Here is a 25,718-nt window from a genome sequence, read left to right as displayed (position 1 = left end):
TGAGCAACGGCACCCTCCGCTCTGCCTTCAGTGAGCCTCCTGGCTTCGGCTTTAGAAGGGCCCCTACTCTGAAGGATTCCTTGGTTAGAAGTCACCTTTCTGTCTCCTCAAACCCAAGTCCTGGTTCCCCCAACCTAAAGGCACTTTTAGATGTGGGGCATGCAAACACTGCCAAATATGAAAAGAGAGAATGCCTTCTTTGATGTTTCCAGTCAAAAGACATTTCATTGCCGCAGTTTTGCTAATTGTAACACAACATATGTTGTCTATCGACTGGAGTGTGAATGTGGCTGCTTCTATGTCGACCGCACAAAAAGAAAGCTCAAAGAAAGACTGGCTGAACACAAATACACCATATGAACTCAAAACCCAAACTACCCTATGGCCCAACAACACAAAACTGCTGGTCACACCAGTCCTGATACTTTAAAATACATGGCCACTGAGGCAGTCCCCCATAGCCTGAGAGGAGGGGACAGACTTAAGCACCTCCTACAGCATGAGACTTTTTGGATTTACACATAGAAGGCCACTACTCATCCTGGTCTCAAAGAAGAGATAGACTTTTCTCCCTTCTTGTAATATTGCTTGTAATAATTGTTTTCTGTTACAGGTCTTTATGTTAAACTATATGGACTACTCAATACATTTAAAGGGGCAATAAGCGAAATCGTTTCACCGCTAGGTTTGCTGTTGTGCACTGTCTGTAGACCAAAACAAAGTATGTCATGAGCCACTCCTCCCTCTACCTCTGCTCTCCACCCCCTACCCCACTCACCTCGTCTGTGCAGCCGAGCACCGCAGCATCTCCACGGACCAGACGGTCCTGGTGTTTCTTCCGCGGGCTCCACTTCACTCAGCTGCCCGATATACCCGCTGCTTCTTCCCACAATAACCTGAATAACAAACCAGGGCTTGGTGCTCCGGTTGGATCCAAACGGAGAGCCAGGGCTAACGTTAGCTGGGAAGCTAGCGGAGGCTAACTGGCTGTGCTGGCAACTGAGTGAAGTGGAGCCTGAGGAGGAAGCACCAGTTAGCCCCGGTTTCACTACAGGCAGATTCACTCACCACAGGGGCGAGAAAATAAAACCTAAACAACCAACTTAGTTTAGCAGTTAGCAATGTCTTTCACTCACTCTCAGTCTCTGCTGTGTTTAGTTATTTTCCTGCTTTCCTGTTAGCGTTAGCACTAGTCGGCTGCCACGCTAACATTCCTACTCTTCTCCGTGAGCCCGCGGCTCATGGCTCCGGCTCACGCAGACGTTAGCGTTAGCTCCCAGAGTTAGCATTAGAGCTACTACGGCTACTGGAGTAGCTTGCAGCTATGGAGCGCTTCTACCAGCTCTTCTAGTCACTGAGTCTCGCCTCCATTTCAGCAAACATATTGCATTTATTACAGGAACGTACATGAACGCGTAGCCGGCTTGTAAACAATGGGCTGGAGATCAACACAGAGAGCGGCTGTGTGAGGTCATGCTATAGCCTACTCCAGATGTTCACATAGCAATTTTTTAATTCCTTCAATCTAGAAATGATGAATTTTGCTTATTGCTCCTTTAAAGTGACATGAATTATTTGTTTATTTGCAGGGTCACATGGATCATTTAGTCACTGCTAGTCTTTGTTATAAAATATTCTGTTTAAATATTTTCATTTTTTTGGATATGCAGTAGGACTGTCTCTCTAAATTTAGCCTCCCTGCCCTTCTGCTTATTGTAGACAGCCTTTTTGGCACTGAGTATACTTTGTGTTTTTTGTACGTACCAATGGACCCTTTGCACATGTTGTGTGCTGGCTGTCTTCTAATAGTTTTTATGTACACTCTACTTGACAACCCTTTTATGATGTTTTAAACTTTGCTGTTGTGCTACTCCTGCCTGTCTCTACTTTTGGTCGTATGCTGAACGGCTGGTCACAGGACTCTTTGATGTTGTTATTTATACATTTCTGCATCAATGTCTTGTTATTCATTGTTGTTGAAATCTGACAGTCACACGTGTATAAATTTTGTATTTGTATTCATTATTCTGACGATTGCTGTGATTCACACACAGTCATACAATTGTCATTTATACAAACTTTCTGTTCTCAGCATAGGCTAATTAATTTGTCACATGATCCAGTCACATGAGCTTTTCACACATTCCTAATGTGATTTAAACACCTGGTTGTAATTTGACTAGCTCATATCCTGATGAAGACTCGTTGAGTCGAAACGCGTTGATATCCCTGTGCTTAAGAAAGGATTTTTAATATTACCCCGGAGTGCCTCGGACTTTTCAGCTTGGACTGCATTTTAACACTTTTTGAAACATTCAGTTTACAATCAGGACAGTCCTTCTGTTTTTATTGCATAAAGTAGCAAGTACTCTGATTTGATGATACAGAGCACTGGGCCTGCACTACAGTCTACTGTAGAAGCAGGTTGAGGGTGTCTGGAGCAACTTCACCTTCCTTCAAGGTGCATGGAGAAGGGAGATAAATCAAAGGCGGTGAAACTCATGGTGGATCAAGCGTGGAAGCCTCTGCAACCCACCTTGATCGGTTGCATCTCAGCTTGCCAGCCTCTAGTCACCACTTCACTTAGGAGGTTAGCGTGACACAATCTTTTGCCAGCTCAGTGGCCTAGCGGTAGAGTGTCTGCCCTGAGACTGGGAGGTCAGGGGTTCGATCGGCCGGGTCACACCAAAGACTATAAAAATGGGACCCATTGCCTCCCTGCTTGGTACTCAGCATCAGGGGGGTTACATCACCGCATGATTCCCGAGCGTGGCACCGCTGCTGCTCACCGCTCCCTCAAGGGATGGGTCAAATGTGGAGAACAAATTTCACACACTCATTCAATGTGTGACAATCAGTGGGACTTTAACTTTAACTCTTGCATTCAAAGGCCTCCTCCATGGTATCTCTCCCAAGGGACAGTTATTTCCATGAGGAAAGCACACTGACATGACCAGAGGACCAGGTCTGGTCATAAGTTGGCTGCTGCACTCATGGGTGGAACTATGAGATGCTGGTCCAAGTCAGCGCACATTTCCAAGTTGTGGCTCCATGTAGCAGGCTTGAATCATGAGGCAAGAAGCTTGCTACTTCTTTTTCTCCCTCCCGCACAAACACTGCAGACCGCTGGAACTTATCCTGGGGTTTGAGAGGCATGATGTTGGTGGTTACCCTCTTGGTCTCAAGCTCAGTACAATATACAATATATTTTTCATGTAGAATTACCGTAAGTGATCGGCAATCACTTTTCTGTAATTCAAGTCTTACAACATGTCTACTGCAGCACGCCCACAGCCGCCTGATAAACTAAAGCCACTACACTGACACTCACTACGCATGGCTCAGTAACCCTCCAACAGATAAAAAATACATAGTGAGAAGAAAAATGAGTACAGTCTGTTTAAAAATTATTAAAATAAATTGTGTCAGAGGCATTGCAAAGCAGCAGAGCAACCTTGTGTGTGTTTTTACAGTTCACATTACAAGTAATCAATGAAATCAATGCATCCTGTTGTTCAAACAATCCAGTTAATTAATTCAGTACCACTTAATACAACATATGCCTCTAAACCCTGCTTAGAGAACTGCATTACTACTTGGCAAAAGTCAGTATGCACACAGTGAAGCTGGCAGCAACCTCACGGTACAAAGAGGGTGTCTCTCTGGAGACACAAAAGTCTTTCTGCAACTGTTTCTACATATGCAGGGGTACAATCCAAGACTTGTAAACAGACTTTGATGTGTGCAGAGCTAGTGCAGTTCAATGATTCATTTATGAATAAGACTAGGTCAAAACCTATATGGCTGGACCGGTCTGTGATATACGTCCCTGTGTGACTGGTGGAAGCTGTGCAGCCATCAGTCACTATCAGAGCCAAACTCTGCTGATAGCAACAATTTCTAAAACATCCTATTGGTGTTAATTACCAAGAGGAGAAATTTGTGATATTTTAACGTTATGTTCACTTCAATTTCAATCTCTTTTTTCCCCACCTTATTCTCATAGTGGTGAGGGTACCTGCTCTGACATTGTAACATGGTATAGTCAATAATGTTTAAATAAATTTAAGGCTTGTGTCAGACATTCAATAGAAAATAAATGCTTTTATAGGATAAGAGATTCCTGCTGTCTGGGATACCGTGATCTGAAAACAACACGTCTGGAATACAGTGAGCATTCACTGCAGTCTGGACATCGTTATTCTTGGTAGTTGTTTTTAATGATTTCTCTTGAATAATTGGTCCAAGCTGTGCCAATCAAAGACGTTTTCATTTGTAAGACCCACCCCCAGAGACAAGGCAAGCAATCAAACTTGTGTTTGCATGTATAAAGACAGTAAAGCAAATATACCAAAGAAAGTGTCTGAAATACAGTGAGTCTAGTCATTCTGTAAAACATATGACGTGCAAGGTACCCTGGGAGCGTTGGTTGACGCCGTGTCAAATTCTGCCTGTTACATGCATTGTCTTTCAAAATGCACTCTTGTTTTCACAGGAACCTTACCGTTTTCTTACAATGTCTTTCAGAATAAACACACTACGTCAGTACAACAATGCAAATTGACTTTTGTTTTCCTCCAATGACTAACGCACGTGGTTTGGTTTAGGCAGCGAAAGCACATAGTTAGGTTTAAGAAAACAGAACAGGGTTTGGTTTTAGATTCTTACCGCTGAAAGTCAGTGTTTGTTGGACCCATCCACTACCACTCCCACCCTACATGAACTTTCACCACCTTAACTCTTGTTCTTGTCCCACTGCGGTTCCCTCTGACACTGCGGGAGGCTGTTAAACTATAATGCTTAACAGTCGCATAGTATGCCGATGTTAAAGGACAGCTTTTTTCGTCAGTGTCTGATGCCACAAGTCACTGCCCAAGCGACGACTTTGGAGTGAATCCAGGTTGTAAGCCAACAAATTTGCTACTTATCTGATGATAGCAATGTGCTTTCCTACACCGTGACCAGAGTGTGAGAATGACGCATTAAGTTGTTACGTTTTACTCATGTAGCAGGTAGCTAGTTAGCTACTCTAGCGTGCTACAGTAATACCACCATGGTATCATGCCACACTCATCACAGACACCGAGCCTGACACAGAGCCTGTCACACCTATTTATTTTGAAACACTCATGTCATCACTCAGTCGGACCAATGGCGTAACTTCATCACTCGCTCACTCACTAACTCATGGGTGGATTTTTGCGTATATTGGGCTGGCCTCACCTCTGGGGTCCAGCCAAAAATAAGGTGCAAAGGCAGGCAAGGGTCAAAACCAGAGTGGAAGTCCAGAACAGGCAAACAAAACCAACAAGGGGCAGGAAAGGCAATCCACATCCAGAGGTCAGGCAATAAGGTCCAAAACAGGAAGGTCAAGCAAACAGAAGGCTGGGAAGCTATAATGCACACAAGACTAGCTGGCAGAGGAACAATGAATCTTAGCTGGTGTCGTGAGTGGTTGATGAGGGAATTAACTCTCTTTTATGCTTAGTTACTGTCCCCTTTTGTCCAGTTTAACATCTTTACAGTGCATTTGGTACGCTTTCCGTAATGCCAACAGTTTTTGTTGATCTCTTCAGTGAACAAGGTAACCATTATACAGTTTGGACACCTGAAATTTTAGGACTCTTGTCGTTTTAACCTTGAAAATGGGAGCTGGCATCGAGAAAACACAATGTAAATGAGCCTTATCATTTTCCTGGCAGTGTCACTCCACATGGCTGTCCCCACAGGGCAAGCCTCTATACACAGCTGTGAGACAGTGTTTACTTATATACTCAAAAGTCTCATACATCTGCACGTTTGGCCCGGTTAGGACCAGTCCGACAGGGCTCACAAAGTATAAGACGTCATCAACTTCCCATTGTCCCTTCTTAACCCCCTTTGATGCTTCGGACTGACGGAAAACGCATGATTTGAGTACTGTAAACATGCACACAGACACACACACACATTTCAGCGCATGACTGCACACACACCTCTCTGTACCTAATCCCTGATGAGTGGCTCATTTCTTCTGTATGTGTGAGTTTCATGTGTGTTGCGGCCTGTTCTTAACGCTGCAGTGATCTGATGACAACAACATGAAGCTAATGGCTTAAAAGTAGCAGCTTTCCCGGACAATTACCATCAAATCTCTCCCTCAACGCGCAATCTCATCCTCCCTCTACTGTTTTTCCATTTCAAGCTAATTTCTCTCCCTCTGTCTCAGATGCCTCAGGCACCATCAAGGTGATTTATTCCCCAGTTTGCACCTGGGCACTGCTCCATCCCTCTCTTTGTCTCACAAACACAGTCGGAAAAAGTTAGTAGGCTATCACTTTATGATTGACTGGAAGCTCTGCAGGGGAGGAAAAGAAAAGAGGAGCTACACTGTGTGCTTTTGGAGCAACGACTGGTTTTGTGCTGTGAGGTGATTAACACCCATGGGTGGGACTTTAACATCCAAAGGCGGGGTGACGTTGTCCACATATATACCGGGGGTGCGTCGAGGCGCTACCTGTGAGAGACTCTTCATCAGCTTTGGGACGCATCCTCCACGCACACACAGTTTCCCTCAGACCTGACCTATAAGCAAAACCCTGGAGATAATGTTGGGTTTTGCGCCTCTGGGAGAGGACTTCTGACACAGAGAAAATGCCTCAAGATGAAAAGTCAAGTGAAAGAAAAAAGCGAGAGTTGATTTTGACCTCAGAATCACCGCACGTTTCCAAAACCGCATGAATTCCGTGGGAGACGCGCATCACGGCACCGGATAGTGGAGAGCATAAAGGCGCACAGGAGCGCACAGGTAGGATGAATCTCTCTTTTAATGTCACGGCATTTTAAAGAAAACAATAAGTGTGTGAAATTAAATGACATTTGAATTCATGAAATATTTTTATTTTCGTCATTTATGTCCTAACAAACGTGTGTCTGCGCTTAAAGGTTTATTCGTCTAATTTAGATCTAATGTGCCAGCAGGCATCTCATGACTGTGGGCTACAGCTATTATAGTTTAGTAGACAAAAATGTCAAGCCCCACGCAGCCTGAAGGGTACACAGGCTTCAAGTGTTTGTTTTCTCAACATCATGCTGCGGGCTGCGCGTCACTCCTGTGTTTTGAAGCGCGGTTCAGTGAATCTTCACGTCACACCATTTATTTGTGCAACACATTTTCACAGCCTCAGGTTGCAACGTCTGACAAGTGACTGTTATAAGGTTATTATTATTTTAGGTCACCCACAAGGCACCAGGTGGGGACAAATATGGAGATGCACCCTCTCAATGGCTGCATGGATTTAATTATCAGGGTGCCAGTTGGCCACTTGCTTTAATTTTAGGCTATTTATTAATGTTTAAAAAACATTCATGTCTATAATATACTGTCAACATTGAGATCCCCATACAAAACATGATATTTTTGATATTTTATTTTTATTTTTTATTTTATTATAGACTTAAGTGCAGAATGCATAAAATGATTACTCATCAATTAATAGACGATTCATTGTTTTACAGTTTACATGAAAAAATATTAAGATGTCCTTATTAAGTGTCATAAATCTATCAACATTCAGTTTCATTATAATCACTGGTGGAATGTAACTAATTAGGTTTACTCAAATATACCTTTAAATACAATTTTTAGTGCTTTACTTGAGTATTTCCATTGTATGCTACATTATACTCCACCACATTTCAGAGCAAAATATTGTAATTTTTACTTTAGATATAGCTCATTTGCACATTCAGATTATTAATTCAAGGTAAAAATCAACTAATAAATTAAGATAAATTGTCATAGATGAAGCAGCCCCTCTGTTCATGAAGTAATTACAATAAGCTCCATCTTTAGCTGCAAAATTAAAGTGATGTACACATAAAGCATCAATAATAATAATTCAGTATATACAGTATGGACCATTCTGCTTAATAAGTATTTTTACATTTGGTACTTTGAGTATATACTTTTGTACTCTCACTTAAGTAAGATTTGAAAGGCAGGATTTTTTTTATTTTTATTTATTTTAATCTAAATTCAGATTTAATTTAATTTAATTTGATTTAATTTTATGTGAAACAGCATATTTTTACTCTGTGGTATTACTATTTTTGCTCATGTAAAAGATCTGAATACTTTCTCCACCACTGATCAGAGTGCACGGCAAAGTAAGAAAAGTAACAAACGGGGAGATGTGAACAGCAGAGATGCAAATTCAGAGGAATTCAAGGCAAAGACATGTCGACCAGAGCTAAATGCTTTTTTCAGCTTGAGTTACAATTTGCTGTTATCTCAAGCTGTATGACTGCATGAGTGCACAAGAGCAAAATCACAGCAAACATCCATCCTCTCAGTCGTTTAAGTTTCTGTGTACTTAATCTCCTGTTGAATCTTAATGCACAGTGAGATGGAAACTGAAGTCCATCACTCATGTTTCCAGTTCGGGAGACAAGAATTATTATCTACTGTGATCCAACTTTCATCTCACTGTGCATATAATTACATTTGTGCAATGGTAGAATATATTGCAGTGCTGTATTTTACAAAATCAATAACTTTTGCTGAATAGGTTTGGTCCAAACACTCACTTTAACACTGTTAATATATATTTATCATTGTGGTACTGTAGCTCGTAAGGCTGTCGGCTGGTTGCCACCTGGCTGCAGGTTTTTGTTTCTGTCCCTCCATCATGGACATCTAATCCAGCGGCAGTGAAAGTACTTGAAACCTGCTTCACTAATATCATCTTCTTCTAAAGTGCAACCCCCATTAAGAGAAATGGCACGTTGGCCACTGGCCCAGACAATTCAGTGGGAAATGCTTCTTCTCTCCTGGCAAATATGGGCATCTTGCCCAGAAAGCCTCCTGCCCATGTGTTGTGAGGTGGAAAAGGTAGATATAGCATGAAGTCTCTGAGCAGAAATTCAGTCTTAGAACAATCAAAATACTCAGCTACCATTATGGGTTTTTTTTAGCATGGCTTGTTGTTAAAGGTAAACTGTGGCGATTTTCAACCGGGTCTTTGTCATCCCGACATGGACAGTGGTGTCTGGCTTCCCCCCGTGCTGCCCAGAACTCCCTGTTCATTTGCCGGCAGACTTTGATGATATTTTTCAGATCACCTGGCAGACATTTGTCAGGGAAGGGGAGCACAGGGTAAAACCAAACACTGTTCATCTGCTCACTGCACACACTGCGAAGACACAGAGCTGGTTTAAAATTGGCAAAGTTTCCTTTCAGTATCTGCAAATGTGTCTTTCTTTTCTCACATGAGCCATCTCCAACTGTAATCCAAACAGACACCAGCACTCCCACCTTCAACATGGACGGCTACTACAACTGGACGCTGACATCTGAGAATGGCAGCATGTCTTCCTCCCAGCCCTACCCCGGGGACCACACCTATAACAATACCTCAGAGGTTGCTGCACCAATGCCCTTCAGCACAGTCACTGCAGTCGTCTACACCATCGTCTTCATTGTGGGTCTTCTGGGAAACCCGCTGGTCATCTATGTGGTGGTTCGCTACACCAAGATGAAGACTGTAACCAACATGTACATCCTCAATTTAGCGTTGGCGGATGAACTCTACATCCTGGGAATTCCCTTCCTTGGCACCAACAGTGCACTTTCCTACTGGCCATATGGGGACTTCTTCTGCAAGGTGTGCATGACCGCAGATTCCATGAGCCAGTTCTCCTCCACCTTTTGCCTGACGGTGATGAGCATCGATCGCTACCTGGCTGTGGTTCATCCTATTCGCAGCGCCAAATGGCGGAAGCCACAGGTGGCCAAGGTTTTTAATTGCATGGTGTGGGTCGTGTCCTTTCTGATTGTGCTGCCGGTCACGATCTACTCACATGTACAGGAGGAGTTCAACACCTGCAACATAACCTGGCCTGAGCCACGGGAATTGTGGTCTATTGTCTTCATCCTCTACACATCCATCCTGGGCTTCTTTGGTCCTCTATTTGTCATCTGCCTCTGCTACCTGCTCATTGTCATCAAGGTAATGAAACAGAATCAGCGTCTAGCTTTTTATTGGTGCCCAAATACTTTTTTTGTATGGCTTTACTCTTATAGTCTCATAAAACCTTTTCAACCATCTCACTTTCAGGTGAGGTCAGCAGGTGCACGTGCAGGCCTGACTAAGCGACGCAAGTCGGAGCGTAAGGTGACACGCATGGTGGTGATCATCGTGTTGGTGTTTGTGCTTTGTTGGATGCCCTTCTACACTACCAACATCGTCAACCTGTTTCATACCATCCCTGAGAACAACACCACCGCTGCAGTCTACTTCTTCCTGGTCATCCTCACCTACGTCAACTCCTGCGCCAACCCAGTCCTCTACGGGTTCCTCTCTGACAACTTCAAGCAGAGCTTCCAGAAGGTGCTCTGCTTCCACAAACCAAATGGTGTTGGCACAACAGGCCAGGTGGGACGTAGACAGACTTCACCCAAGGAAAACCACAATCCTGTTGTCTCACCCAGAAACCCAGCGCAGAATGGAAAACCACAGAGCATTCAGGTATTCTGCAAAAAGTATTCCTGTAATCCATGTGATTTCTGAACTAGGGATGTTAACAGTTTATCATTAATCAGTGCTAACATGCTAAAGGGGTTTTGTGGCTGAGAATGAAGTTGCTTTCTTGGTGTGGCTACCTAGGAGGGAGATCAGAGGGTGGCCACTATGTACCACAGCAACACCATGCCATCCCCAGGGTGGCATTATTAGCAGTAATCACCAAATGAGCGGCACCATTAGCTAGCTCCCACCAGACCCTGGTGGTGTGCGGGTGCAGAGTGGATAAGGCTAACATTAGCTAACTAGTAGTAGACTTGAGGTTGGGCTATGGCCACTGTGTTTCCCCATGTTACCTTGGCTAGCCAGCTTTCTGTCAGCAAAACCAACAGAAAATAAATGAAAGGCAAGACATCACAAAACATTCAAATTTCACCACATCTAAATGGATAACACTTTGAAATGTGGCACTAAAGCTCACTGAATATATGGAGTGTTGGACTCTAAAGGCCTCTCATATTTTACTTCATTTTGCGTTTTTGTTGTTATTTTTTAACATAAAAGTAAGCTAGTTGGTTGCCAGTTTATGGGTGTTAGGCTATCGAAAGCAGTAATAACCAAAACTGACATCCATATTCTAAATAAAGGCAAATATTCTTCTTTATTGCCACAGTCACGGTTGTATTTATACTCTTGGACTATACACAAACCAGATCTGCAGTGTACACATGCACAGCTGCCATCAACAGTCTCCACTGTCAAAGTGCTCAGTCTCCCTATGCATGACGGGATTTCGCATTCCTGGACCAATATTGCAGTCAACCAATCACAGCCCTCTGACATCATCAGCATGCTGCTCCTGTGCTTCTTTCAAAATTTGTAAATCCTCAGTAACACTGAATAAAAACCCTGTCAGCTACTGCGGGGTTAGCGAGTTAGCTTGCTAACTAGGTTGGCTATGTGTTGGCTATGAGTAAACGTGCCAACAGACAAGAATATTAGCAAGCTAGCTTGCTAAGTAGGCATGCTATGCTAAGTTTGCCAATAGGCTAGAATATTGTTCACTAACAAAAGTAGGTATAATAGCATTTTTCGGTTGCAAATTTCTGTCCATAAGACATTTCCCCTCCTTTTTGTTGAGCCTGGATAAATTTGGTTAGGTTTATCTAGGACCATCATCATCACGCTGATTCTGGATAATTTGTTTATGTCGACATCAACATAGCAGTGGTGGTCCTGGATCAACATCAGCAATTCTATCTAGGATTTACATGACAATGATGGTGGCAATGATGTCCCTGGATCAAACTAATTATGCAGGATAAAGATGATGATGATGGTTCTGGATTAACAAACAAATTATCCAGGGTCAACATGGCAGTAATGGTCCTGGATCAACATAAGCACTGTGATCTTGCAAAAAAAAAAATAGTATTGAATGTGTTATTAAAAAGGAGGGAAAATGTGTCCTTTGCGGGTCTTTGCAACTTTAGAATAACATTATCCTTAGGGAGCGATCACACCAAGATGAAACGCTAGAAACGCAACGCCAGTAAAACCATTGTTTTCCTATGATATGGCGCGTCTGACCGGCGTTCAAGCGTCATTTTAGACAGGCATTTTTCCGGTGTCTTTTTGTAGACGCTTCTTGTTAGACGCTTCTTTTTAGAAGCGCGTAGACGCTGAAAAATTAAAATATTTTCAACTTTTTTGAGCATCAGACGCCAGTAGCCTATAGTTAGCAAGCTAACTGGCTATCGGCAAGTTTACTCGTTAGCACAGCCAACCTAATTAGGAAGCTCGCTAACCCTGCAGTAGCTTATAAGGTTATGTTCAATGTTACCAAGGATTTGTTTATTTGTACTTATTTCAATTTGGAAAACTAGCTCAGCTCTCAAGAAGCACAAAGGAATTTTGAAAGAAGCACAGGAGCAGCACACTGATAATGTCAGAGGGCTGTGATTGGTTGATTGCAATGTTGGTGTGATATAATGTGGAATGTTGATCCAGGCGCATGTCCTACTTGGCAAAAATCAGCTTGTGCATTGTCTTCCTCTCCTCTGTGTGAAAATGTGACCCCCAGAGATGAAGCCCAGAGAGAACTAAACTCCAGGTTATAACTCTCAACAATACATTTTTAGGACTTCCTTCATTAACAACAAAAGCAACAGCTTATGTCAAAGTTTGTCATTGTGTCTTTACTGCATCCCTAATTTGTCTCTGTGATACTGTTTCAGCAGCCTGTCCAGATGGAGGTTATTGGAGACTTTGACAGTGAGCCTTTAACTTTGAAGACAGAGTTGAACGGCCAGGGATCAATATGAATTTTCAAGCAGACCCACCATGTAAATGGACGATACAACATGGGACCCCTGGACCTTTTCTTGAGTGGTATTTACTGTCTTTATTACTGAACCTCCCACTCTGACTGGAACATTTGTGGAGAGGACCAGAGGAACAAAGTAGGAGAGAAAACGACAGACACCATATCATCACAAATCTCAGCATATTTGTTCTTCTTTGTACTGTATCTAGGTTGGCTGCATTGTACAAAGCATTAGTTTATGTCAGGATGAAACTGTACAATACAGTTATGACACTTTAAAGTGCTGTAAATTCTCAAAGTGATTTACTTCAACTACAGAGAAAACTAGACTTTTATTTTCAAGCAGACTTATAGTTGATCATATTCTAATAAGAAACCTTGTTTTCTGATCTGTTTCATTTGTTGATGATACTTCTTGCTATTAATTCAAACTCAACACTTCTCTTTTATCTTGATAAATTCAGTAAAATGTACATTTCACAGCACTAACACACATCCATGCAGGAAAGTGTTGACAGTGGGATTCAAGGATACAGTACAGGATTGCACAATAAATATCGTACAAGCTAGCTTCACACCGAATGACTAGAATTAATTAATAAGTGAGGACAGTATTTCTGTTCAACCTGGTCTTAATCCGAAGTCGTTAAAAACTGGCGCTTGGGCATTGACTTACGCTGTCAGACACTGGAAAAAAAAGCCGTCCTTTCATGTCAGCATGCTACCACCAGTCGCCATTTTTGGCTAGTGGTGACCTGTGGCATTGAAACGTTGAAACAAAAGTTAAGGGGGCAAAAAGTCTGACTTGCGTTGGGGTGAGTGGTGGTCTAACAGCTACAGACTTTCCAACCTGGGCTCACTCCAATATCGTCAAAATCCAGCGCTTGGGCATTGACTTGTGGCGTCAGACACTGATGAAAAAAGCCGTCCTTTTACGTTAGCATGATCCGTGGCCAGCTGGTAGTTTAACAGTGCTAAGCTGCGTCAGGGGGAAACGTGGCGGGACAAGAACAAAAGTTACAATGGTGAAAGTGTGTGTAGGGCAGGTGGGAGAGGTGGTGGATGGGTCCAACAAACACAGATTTCCACCCGGTGAGAGCGGTACTTGGGTCCCGTAAGATTATAAAGCCAAACCCTGTTCTTTTTGCCTAAACCTAACCATGTGCATTTGTGCAGTTGTTCAATGAAAAAAAAAAACACCAATTTGTGTTGTTGTACTGATGTAGTGCATTTATTTTTAAAGAGACTGTATGTAAACAGTAAATTTCCTGTGAAAACGGAAGTGTATTTTGAAAGAAGACAATGCATGTAACAGGCAGAACTTGACATGAAGTCCCAGAACGTCAACATCTAACCCATGGTATCTTTCACGTCATATCTTGACATGGAAAGTCCATGACCAAACATCAATATGTGACGAGGTTGAAGTGAGAAAGTGTTGCTCTGTTAGAATGATACCACTCTCATAGCTGTCTGTTAAATAGTCTATAAAGCTACAGCCAGCAGCGGGTTAGCTTAGCTTAATATTAGCTGCTTGTACACACATTTTTTAAACTTCAGGACAGAGGCAAGCTAGCTGTTTCCCTGTTTCCAGTCTTTATGCTAAGCTAAGCTAACCGGGTCACTGGCAGTAGCCATATATTAATAACACAATTCAATGAAAAGATATTCTCCAAGGCTCTATTTTTGCCTCCCTAAGTTGATTATCCATTTATCCCTTGTTACATGCTAAAGGTGTCAAAGAAATAGAAATGTATGTACATAAATATATCCAGTCAAATATGAGTCTAGCTCACATATAAAATATACTGTATAATACGTGACATTATCTAAGCTAAAAACGCTTTAACGCCCATTTAACTGACAGACATGAGAGTGTCAGTGATCTTCTTATCTAACTTCAAAAGCAAATCAGTGCTTTTTCCTTACTTTAAAAAAAGAGATACTAAAACTGGAAATGTATGTTCTGCTAAATTTATAAGTCATTTTAGCACAGGTAATTTCACACTGCTCAACATTTTATCACTAAGCCTTCATGGTGCGTCGGGGTTCTCTCTTTAATTTGAAAATGTACAGTATTTATTTGTGCTGTTTTCACTAGAGTGAGTGAGCCCCTTTCTGTTGGTCAACTGTAAAGCTTGTTGAAATATTGTTGATGGTCATGACAGTTGTATTTCTATGGGCTAATTAGTTTTGGCTTTTTGTAACATTTTGACTTTGATGTTACAAAGCTGTGAAAAATGCTTCTTAGTGGCTCAGCCCAGTGTTGTGGATCTATCTCTTCTCTCTCACATTTCTAAAACAACATCTGCTGCAGTGGGTGCCATGTTGAAGTAAAGTCATTGTTTAGCTGCTGCACCATTAGCTTTGACATTTGATGCCAACATTTAGGATGTCGTTAGACAACACTGTTGCATCTCCATACTTGTAACTTCATGTTAACAATGTTTATGGTCAGGTTTGAGCTTATTTAAAGGAACTACTCAGTAAGATGGACCTGTGGAAACATGGATACCTTACAGGAGGCATTTGTTATGTGTAGCCTATTAGAAACACTGTGAATTTTAAAATAATAGGTTTTTGTAAATATGGAGTCTTGTGTTCCATGACATAACAAAAAGTCTAACGTTAACAAGTCTGTTTTGCATGCTGCATTAATGCTAAGTCCAGTCACTAGAAGAAAGTGTTGGTATTGTACTTTTCTCCAAACCATGGATATGTTACATTTGTAGGTTTCACATGTAACATATCAACGTCTCAGTGTGACACAGTCTATCAGCTGACTCTGTTATCGGGAAGTTGCAGGGACAGTGGATGGCACAGCACCAAGACCAGCTGGCTGCCAAGCTGCAGCAACCAGTGTTTCCAGGAGCTTTTGGGCAGCCAAACATGGGTATTTCTGCAACCCATCCCTACTTTTCCAGCAGCATTTGTGCAACCAAACATGGGTTTTTAGCAACATGCCGCTGCCTTTCCAGGGGTATGAAGCCACCAAATATGGGTATTTTTAATTACTGGTTGCTGCTTTTCCAGCAGCTTTTATGCCGCAGAATGGATTGTTCTTAGCACCCCTTTGCTGCTTTTCTTGCGGCTCTAGTGCCACAGAATATAGGTGTTTATTAGCAACCCATGGCTGCTTTTCCAGCTACTTTTGTGCCACCAAATATGGTGTTATTTAGTAAACCATGACCACTTCTCTAGCAGCTTTTGTGTCACCAATTATGGGTTTGTTTTTTAGTGACGCTTCACCACTTTTCCAGCTCTTGTGCCATCAAACGTAAATGTTTTTAGTGGCTTTTGTGCCGCTGAATGTGGTGTTTTCAGTGGCCAATGCCGGTTTTCCAGCGACTCTTGTGTCATCAAACATGGGTGTTTTTTTAGCCACCCATCACTGCTCTTCCTGAGGCTTTTGTGCTACCAAATATGGTGTTTTATAGTAACCCATCACTGCTTTTTTGGCAGTTGTGTGTATGCAACAAATGTGGGTGTTTCTTAAGCAATCCATCACTGCTTTTCCAGTGGCTTTTGTGCCACTGAACATGGGTATTTATTAGCGACCTGTGCTGCTTTTTCAGCACCCTTTGTGTCGCCAAATGGGGTGTATTTAGAGATCCTTTGCCCCTTTTCCATCTGCTTTTGTGCCGCCAAACGTGATTCTTTTTTACTGACCCTTTGCTGCTTTTCCATCTGATCTGATGTCGTCAAATGTGGGTGTTTTATTGGCAACTCATCACCGCTTTTTCAGCAGCTGCGTGAATGCAGCAAATGTGGGTGTTTTTTAAGCAACCCATCCCCGCTTTTCCGGTGGCTTTTGTGCCACTGAACATGGGTGTTTTCAGTGACCCCCTGCCGCTTTTCTAGCCGCTCTTGTGCTGCAGAACATCAATGTTTTACAAAAGCTTGTTGCTGCTTTTTCTGCACCTTGTGTGCTACTAAACATGGGTATTTTAGGCCAAAACCTGACCTTTTCCTAACCATAATCAAGTTTTTGTGCCTAAACATAACCAAACATTAACCACAGTGTTGTTAGAAATGTTTCAACGTATCCTCTATATAATAACGTACTTTCTAACATATGTGTCATTTGTGAAATGTAAAATGCCAACATTTTTTTCTGGCAATTGGGTTGCAATGCTACACATTACAATGTAAGGCTGCTGACATGAGCCTGCATGAAACAAAGCTCTTCTATTTGTACCTCCATCCCATGAACAGACAGTTAATGTTGAATGTCACTGTGATTTATCAATATTATAGCAGGTTTATTTGTCAGACTAATGCACTTTATTGTTATTTCCAGTCTGGACAGAACAGTGGCAGCTTTACGCTTGAATGTTAATGTCTCTCAACATAAACCACTTTAGTTTCATTTTTTGGAATTGTCTGTAAGTTAAAGTAGTTTCAATGCAAAAGCAGTAAACATGAAGAAGTACTATCTTTCCTTCCCCAGGGCAGGTCATTGGAACAGACTTGGGTGTATTATGTGCTAGAACTTTAGAACAATGGCTTGCCACAAAAATAAATATACACGTAAAAATCTGATGATCTGATGCCAGCAAAATGAAGGGAGGCAGTTAAAAGTTTTCCTGTGAGCTGACTTTTTATTTGTTGTTAATGGTGGCGGGCTATTGAATCTTGAATCTGAATTGTTTTGTTTTTCTCAGATTAATGATCCAGCAACCATTTTATTGTTTCTTTAATAAATGCAACCATATCAAAACACAGTGTGGAGTGCAAACTGTTTAAAGGAGAGATTTGGATTGTTCTGAAGTCTATCTTAACGTTGAAAGAGTTATTGGTCACTGCAATCTTTATCAATCCCCATGCTGGTTGTGAAGTGATCCTTTGCAAATGAAACTACACTGTAAAAGACAGGAGACAAAATCCACAGTCCTCTTTCTCAAGTTAAATAAAAACATATAACACAAATGAGCTGTTCTGCGTACACCAGAAATACCTTATTTTAAACACCAACATTTAAACTTCAGAGGACACAGAATACAGCACATGAAAAGCATTCAGATTAAAACTATGAGTAATAAGATAAAAGAGAAAATGGCTAGCCTAATAAAACATTCTCAAAGGGCTGCCCATGCTTGTATATAATGCAGAACAACAGATATATTTCAAATTCAACAAAAGACGTTAACGTGGTAACCTCTCAAACCTGCATATAGCTGACTTTTTGACCACCTGGATGGCCATTATGAATATTCATTCTTGCTAAGTTTTGACTGTGCCCTCACTAGAATTTGAAGGAGAATTTAAAAGAAATTGAAGAGTACCTAATTTTGACTTTATTTCTACAGCACCTTTCATACAAGAAATGCAGCACAAAGTGCTTTACAAGAAGGGCAGTATAAGCACTGGGTGCTTCACATGAAAATAGACATAATGGACATGAAACAATGATTTATAAAATAATAGAGTTGTAAAACTATAAATCATAAAATCAAGTAAGATTTTAAAAGAATTGCAGCAGCGTGAAGCGTAAATGGAAAGAGTCTCGGACCTGTATCAGGAAGTCAGAGCTAGTTAAAGGCTAAAGTGAACAGATACGTCTTTAGCCTCCCTGATATCTATAGGTAGTGTGTTCCATATCTTCGGGGCGTAAGTGACAAAGGCTGCATCCCCGATCTTCTTCTGGCTGTTGCTGGGAACCTCCAATAAACCAGCAGCAGATGATCGCAGTGCTCTTGGAGGCAAATCGTTAACATGTAAGGCTTTGTATACAAGGAGGAGGAGCTTAAAATCAATTCTAAATGTAACAGGAAGTCAGTGCAGAGCAGCTCAGACTAGCCTGATGTGCCCTCTCCTCTTGGTTCTGGTTAATAGCCGAGCTGCAGAGTTTTGTCAATGAGCTGAAGTCTCTCAGTGGTAATTTTTTGGAAGGCCAGTAAAAAGCGCTTTACAGAAGTCGAGTCAGCTTGAACTAAAGGCATGAATCAGTTTCTCTGCATCTTTTTCATTTAGACATGGTCGTACCTTAGCGTTGTTTCAGAGGTGGAAAAATTATGTTTTTGCCACCTTGTTAATGTGGGACTTGAAGCTCAGATCTGAATCAAGGATGCGTCATATAATGGCAGTAGGCCAGCTTGCTACAGATCTTTAGTTTGTTTCTTTCATGATCATTGTATTAGAGTTTTAGAGATTAACAAGTTTTATTCTTGTTTGAATTAGAGTTTTACTAATTTTCCAATGTTTACTGACCTAGCCTACACAGACAAGCTAGTAAGTCTATCAAAGCGATGCCTTCCTCTGTCTCTGTGACCCTCACCTTGCAGGTCCTGGTGGTCTGTCAAAAAACTCTCCCACAGAGCCACACCACTAATGTGGCCAGAAATAACTGGAGCAGCTCACTCTTTTGGGATTATGTGAGGATAAAATATGCATACTGTGTTGTCTCTGAACTGGAGAGCTTCAGACCTTCTACTGTACAAACCAAAGTCAAAAACTGCCCAGAGCATTAGCAGTTATATATGGTGTGTGGGAGTTATTGCAGATTTATGCTGCAGATAATTGACTCACTCTTTTAAGCTAATGGGAGTTACAAATCAATACCATTTCTGCCCAGATATAAAAACACCTCTGAGGTTTGTTGGTTGATTAGACTAATCTCTTACTCATGTAACAATGGGAGTTGATTAGGAAAATGTAGAACAAGTGCTTGCATGTGTGTGTGTGTGTGTGTGTGTGTGTGTGTGTGTGTACTACATTTATTATTATATTGAGACACAAACCATTAATGTGTATTTCCTTATGATCAAGTATTTAGCCGATTGTTCTCAAAATCACCCGAGAAACAAAAACAGCTTTAGTGTAATGTCTATTTTCTCTGCTTAAAGATAATACATGTTCTTCCATTTGACATTGAGGTCGATGGAACAAAAGCAGCATGACCACAAATACCAAGGTAACCAAAAGCTGGAGAAGGCACCGAGTGTGTTTTTACCTCCACACCCAGCCACAGAACAGGTTGTCAGTAAACACACATCAAATAAGGGCCGAGGGAAAAAAGTACAATATATGATAGAAGTAGAGTGTGTACAGGAGTGAGGAAGGATGTGAAGGCAGATTGAAAGAGCAGTGAAAAACAGGAAATAGCTGGAGAGGAGGAGAAGATAATTTGGTTTTTATGCTGTATTATAAGTCTCACTTAATCAAATCCTGTTAAATATATATATATGTATACTGTATTTACTGTATGTAGCAGGCTGTTCTCACGTACTATATGAGGTTATGTTGTATACTAACTGCACCCCACATGCAAAAACAGATTGCACAATTTGTCTTAAAAATCAGTGCTCCCTTTTTGTCATCTGAACCTGCATAAACTAACTGCTGGTTGTGTAAATATGCAACTATTTGCTAACACGTTTTCCATATCAACAACTGAAAAGGTGATGATGTGTTCATTTTGTATTCACAACTTTAATCCCAGGTGGTTAAATAGTCAGCTTCTGTGTGGAGTTTGTATGTTCTCCCTGTGTCAGTGCAGGTCTTCTCTGGGTATTCCAGCTTCCTCCCACAGTCCAAAGACATTCAGGTTAGGTTGGTGACTCTAAATTGACTGTAGGTGTGAATGTGAGTGTGAATGGTTGTCTGTCTCTATGTGTCAGCCCTGTGATAGTCTGGTGACCTGTCAAGCGTGTGTCCTGCCTCTCCAGCAAGAACTGGATGGCTTGGTGTAAAACTTATTTCACATATTATAATAATAACCTGACTTTGGTGATCATTTGACTTTAGAACTTGCACCACAAAGAGGTTGGAAAATCTACTTGTCCAGCACTAATGACCATTAGCCTCTTTGAGATTAATACAAACATTGCATGCTAACATGTACTGTGAAATCAAATTTTAGTTATGGTGCTATTTTCTTGGGTCATAAAGTGATTCATTCAGTCAACCGTCAATTCTGGGCTGTTATTTTTTTTTTTATCTTATTTTATTCTCTCTTTTTTTTACTCTCTTATCATTACTATTTATTCTGCTGTCTGCCTTATATTAATTGTACTTGAACCCATGCCATATCATGCTACTCCTGCCATGTATTATTGTTGTGTGAATGGTTGTATGTCTAGATGGTGGACTGTAGAAACTGAATTGCCCTTCGGGGATAAATAAAGCTTTCTGTATCTGTATTTTCCATAACTGCGCATCCTGTTGGGGGTCGTGGGGGGCTGAAGCCTATCCCAGCTGACACTGGGCGAGGTTTGAAGCCCTCAACCTGGGTTCAAACCAGGAGCCCTCTTGCTGTGAGGCGACAATGCTAACCACTGCACCACGGTGCCGCCAAGTGTTACATACAATTACTTTAACTCAACTGGACAACATTCTGCCACACTTTGTGTCTGAAGATCACATTAACATCCTCATTAGCTGTCCAACCAAAGCTCATGGGAGGTGGTGTCTCATATGTGGTGGTGCTGGTACATTTGGTGCTTTGGGCAAGACCACATCCCCAATGTTATTCTCCAACAGTGCTTTACAAAGCCTCTGAATGCAGTAGCCTATAAAAGGATATGAGGACTTACTGGAGAGCCCAAGTGGAGGAGAATAGTTTTCGGCTGTTGAGTCAACCAAACTTTTAGGACACAAAAGGGGACAAAAAAACAGCAAGTTAGCTGCTAACTGTTACTATACCTTTGAGCTATAACCATGCCACAGTGGGTGTTTTCTCCCAACGGCTGCAAGGGGCAACAATAAGCCAAGTCCAGACTTGAAAATAAAAGACACAAAAGTGAGATTTATAAGTGAGATTTATGCTGTTTTCAAACAGTATTTTCCAGTTTTACAAGAGGAGAGACTCAGAGGATGAAGACCTGAACTGAACTTGTTTGGGAGACATGAAACACAGCACCTCACAGCACACAGCAGCTTCCGAACACAGAGGACGAGACAACACTGAACAAACAGTCTGCTAGAAGCAGTATAACAAACATCTTGATGCTAGCAGATACAATTCTCACATTATGGCACTTACGTACCTGTACTGCAGTTTGTTAATCTTGCAGTCACATTCTCATAATAATCCTTTTCCATTTTATCACATAAGCCCCGATTCAGACCAAGAATCGTGTGATTAAGACATTTCATATCAACGTCGGCTGGTGAACCATACATAACAGACACTGACATACATATTTGTGATAAAAACATAAAATTATACTGAGCATATTTTCCCCATATTAATGTTTACCAGTCAGTCATGTAATAACTTGTGAATTCAATTTCTAACATTGCGCATTACGCCATTACAGCACAAATTAGAGCCAGTAGTGACCCAGCTTGCTAACATTAGCTAGCATTATTAGGCCTACTCTGTACAGTAACTGTTAAGCACTGAAGACAACCAGTTGCTGATTTATTTTTATCTCTTTGTGAACCGACGACTACACAATAAACTGATCATTTATTGCATGGCAAAGAAAAACTGGTAATGCATGATGGGATATACTGCTTGGTGAGTGACATAGGTTGTACACTACTTTTCACAGTGCAATGTAGGGTATAATCATTACCACTATATATTCGGACAAGGTGAACTCACTATATGGTGGACTATATAGTGAGTATGATTTCACCAAACAACATGCAAGTGTCATCATCTTCTTTGACATACCTCACTTCTCAATAGCCCTGCTATTTTTTAAGATGCAGTCTATTTTAATCCATAATGTACCCGGAATAAACGCTAGAAAGCAAAATTAACCTTGTGAGTCAATTTCTGCACAAACCACATCTGGCTTCCATCAAACTCTTTGCCTTTTGACTTGATGTAACCACTAGGCACACACGCCCATACACTCACTCACACACACTTATTGTATCATTTTCTCTTATAACTATCATTCATCACACCAGGTTAAAAAGAAATCTTAAATGTATGAGTTATGATGCAGCGTGAATCAAGTTTATTTTCATAAAAAAGACAGTATTGGACATTCTAGTAATTGATGCAGCCGAGGTATCCATTGTGTTTTATGAGGTCAGGGATGTTTAGTTTGTCTTCCCTACTGTGAAACAAGAAAAATTATTAAAATTATTTCCAAAGAGGGCAAGCAGTAAATAAACAAACCAAGCGATAAAGGACAAATTGGAATTCACCTTCTGCAATTGTAATTCACAATTGTCTTTTAGGTGCAATTATCGGAATGTGCAATAATTGTCAGTATACGACTTTATCATGCACATAACTGTACATATTCATTCCTATTTTATTTTGTTTTATTTTATTTGCTTTATATTTACATACCTCTATTTCATAGTCTTATTCTTACTTCTTATAATTCTCCATTCTTTACATCAGAGCGACTGTAACAAATCACAATTTCCCCTCAGTGGATCGATAAAGTATTTCTGATTCTGATCCTGACTCTGAAACATAAAGGCAGCATGAGGATATGAGTTTTAAAAAGATTCTCAATACCTCATGAATTTTCTTCATTTAGGATGTATCACATTCATGAACACTGATTCAATTAGTTTGAGAAGCTTTTATTAGGTTTTCATGTTCATGTAGTGCCACGCTCATACTCTGGGTTCAGCATCACTTCCAGGAACTCACTCTGATTCATTCTAAGTGGAAGATGATATCGAGTGTGGGACATATTATATCATCAATAATTTAGAGCTTTCCGGAAAGACAGGCGACTGACCACACATGCTTCATGGACACACAAGATGTGTTTGTCGACAAGGCATTAAGATGTGGAGGAGGGCGAGTGTTTTGCCTCAGGACATAAACTACATGTCAGGCGAGGTAGTGACAGAGCAGAAAGGAATTTAGGCATTTGTTTTGGTGGAGGTGAAAGAGTTACTGATGTCTGAATAACACAGTGTGAACCAGTGCTGAACCAGCAGATGGTGGGACGATTTGGAGAGTCGGAATGTTATCGATAAGGGGAGGAAGGAAACTTTCACATGTCCAGAGCATCACTCGTGTCTTTGAGAGAACTTGTTCATCCTTATATCGAGCCTGCGCACTTTGCTACCTTTGAGACGAGGGGAGACTGCAGTGCCAGAGAGTTTGGAGTCATTTTTGCGCTCTAGTGTAGACGGAGATATTTTGTAAAATGAAGGTCGTGCAGACAATTTGTGTTTTTAAATAGAGGGGGGAAATAACTGTTTTCAGAAGCTCATGCTGTGATCTCAAAGTAGGGCTCAACACTAAGGATTCCCTGATTGCATGGGGTAAGCAAAATGCCACATCGGGCAAGTAAATCTAGCAACTCACTTGCCTGATTGAGTGAGTAGCAGTAGTATCATGGCAGCACAAGAACAGGCACGCAGTACAAGATCAATAGAAGCAGGGATCTGCCACACCGGACAGGACCCCAGGTGCAGGCTGTGCAAAGATGCCTCCTGAGACAGTTCGGCACATAATAGCAGGGTGTAAGATGCAGGCAGGAAGAGCATACAAGGGACGCCATAACCAAGTGGCTGGTATAGTGCACAGGAACATCTGCACTGAGTATGGACTGGAGGTTCCAAGGTCAGAGTGGAAGACACCTGCTAAGGTGGTTGAGGATGACTGAGCTAAGATCTTGTGGGACTTCCAGATCCAGACTGACAAACTGGTGATTGCTAACCAACCAGACATTGTGTTGATCGACAAACAGCAGAAGAAGGAACATGAGAAGCTTGAAAAACAGAGCTAGTTACTGTGAGCTGTGACCCCCGAACTGGGAGAGTGGCTCCAGCAGATTCCAGGAACAACATCTCAGGTCTCTGTCCAGAAGAGTGCAGTCCTAGGAACAGCTAAGATACTGCGCAGAACTCCCAGGCCTCTGGTAGAGGACCCGAGCTTGAGGAGGACACACCGAGTGCTATTAAACTAAAGACATTCACATCAGCCTCAGCTGTTTTTGTGTTTAGTGCTAATTAGCTCATTTCAGCCTGCTGACACGCCACATGAAGATGGTAAATATGGTACACACACTGCTCAGCAGAGTGTGTAAAGCACAAGTGTGTTTAAATAAGGCCTTATAGACTTTAGACTTTATGCTTAAAAAGTTGCTATAGAAATTGAAAAAATAAATTTAAAAAAAAGGGGGTTTGTTGCTACAATCTTAAACACACACTTTTACACCAATTCAGTGAGACTCAGTATAATGAAGTGATAACTGTAAAAGCATAGAGGATACTAAAATATAGTAGAGTATAGACACATAAATGTTATTTGATTTTGTAATTTGCTGCACCTGAACCGGAGACCAACCAGACACTGATGCTGAAACATATACTACAAAACAATACTGACGTCAGTTTTCACTACTAACCCATTCAAGCAGCTTATTCTTCATCTGTGTTGCACTGCAGCAAAACAACAAACCAATTACAACACAGCCCGACCTGAATCTGTGTGCAGCTTCTAAAAATCAAATAAACCCAAGAACACCTTCTCTTACAGTTTGCAGCGTTTTGGCTGCAAATGTCGGCACATAGAGGAGAGAGGAACATGGAGGGGATCAAAAGTGAGAGAAGGAGGAGTGGGTTGCCCTGTGTGGCTAATTAAAGCTGAGAGCTTTGCCCTTCTCCAACCCCACAGAGTCTATTCCTCCCTCTACCAGGGGGAGAGGCAGGATGCCTCTGCCAATTTCAATAATGTATGAGCGGTTGTTGCTCCAGTAAACCAAACCCAAGATGCATGCATGCTGCCAATCAGTCGCAACATACTAAAAACCAAGATGTCCATGCTTTCTTTGTTTCCATCATCACCTGACCACTCTCCCTATCTCCATGTCTGCTTTAGAAGGAATTAGACAGAAAAGGTCAAAATATTTTTTAGGAAACCATCTGGAGAAAATTTCATTCACAAGATTGATATAACAACAAACTAGAGACTTTGGACTATGACACCAAAATAGCATTTTCCTAACACAGGTTTC

At 41.4% G+C, this 25,718-nt stretch overlaps 1 protein-coding gene across 2 annotated transcripts; it reads left to right on the top strand.

The window, feature by feature from the left end:
* The first annotated feature begins 6,512 nt into the window (after nucleotides 1–6,512).
* LOC125878936 (somatostatin receptor type 5-like) lies at nucleotides 6,513–17,548 on the top strand. 2 transcript variants are annotated; one of them, XM_049560465.1, is made up of 4 exons: nucleotides 6,513–6,787; nucleotides 9,280–9,989; nucleotides 10,098–10,508; nucleotides 12,743–17,548. In XM_049560465.1, exons 2-4 carry the CDS (start codon nucleotides 9,303–9,305, stop codon nucleotides 12,824–12,826), a joined length of 1,182 nt encoding a protein of 393 aa, XP_049416422.1. In that variant the 5' UTR covers nucleotides 6,513–6,787; nucleotides 9,280–9,302; the 3' UTR covers nucleotides 12,827–17,548. The 2 variants fall into 2 exon arrangements, with proteins under 2 accessions (XP_049416422.1, XP_049416421.1); XM_049560464.1 differs by having other exon boundaries at nucleotides 12,740–17,548.
* Nucleotides 17,549–25,718: the final 8,170 nt, after the last annotated feature.

Source organism: Epinephelus fuscoguttatus, linkage group LG19 (assembly GCF_011397635.1).
Source record: "Epinephelus fuscoguttatus linkage group LG19, E.fuscoguttatus.final_Chr_v1".
In the NCBI taxonomy this organism is placed as follows: Eukaryota; Metazoa; Chordata; class Actinopteri; order Perciformes; family Serranidae; genus Epinephelus; species Epinephelus fuscoguttatus.
Note: the sequence above shows the minus strand (reverse complement) of the source record. Positions and strands in the feature narration are given on the sequence as shown.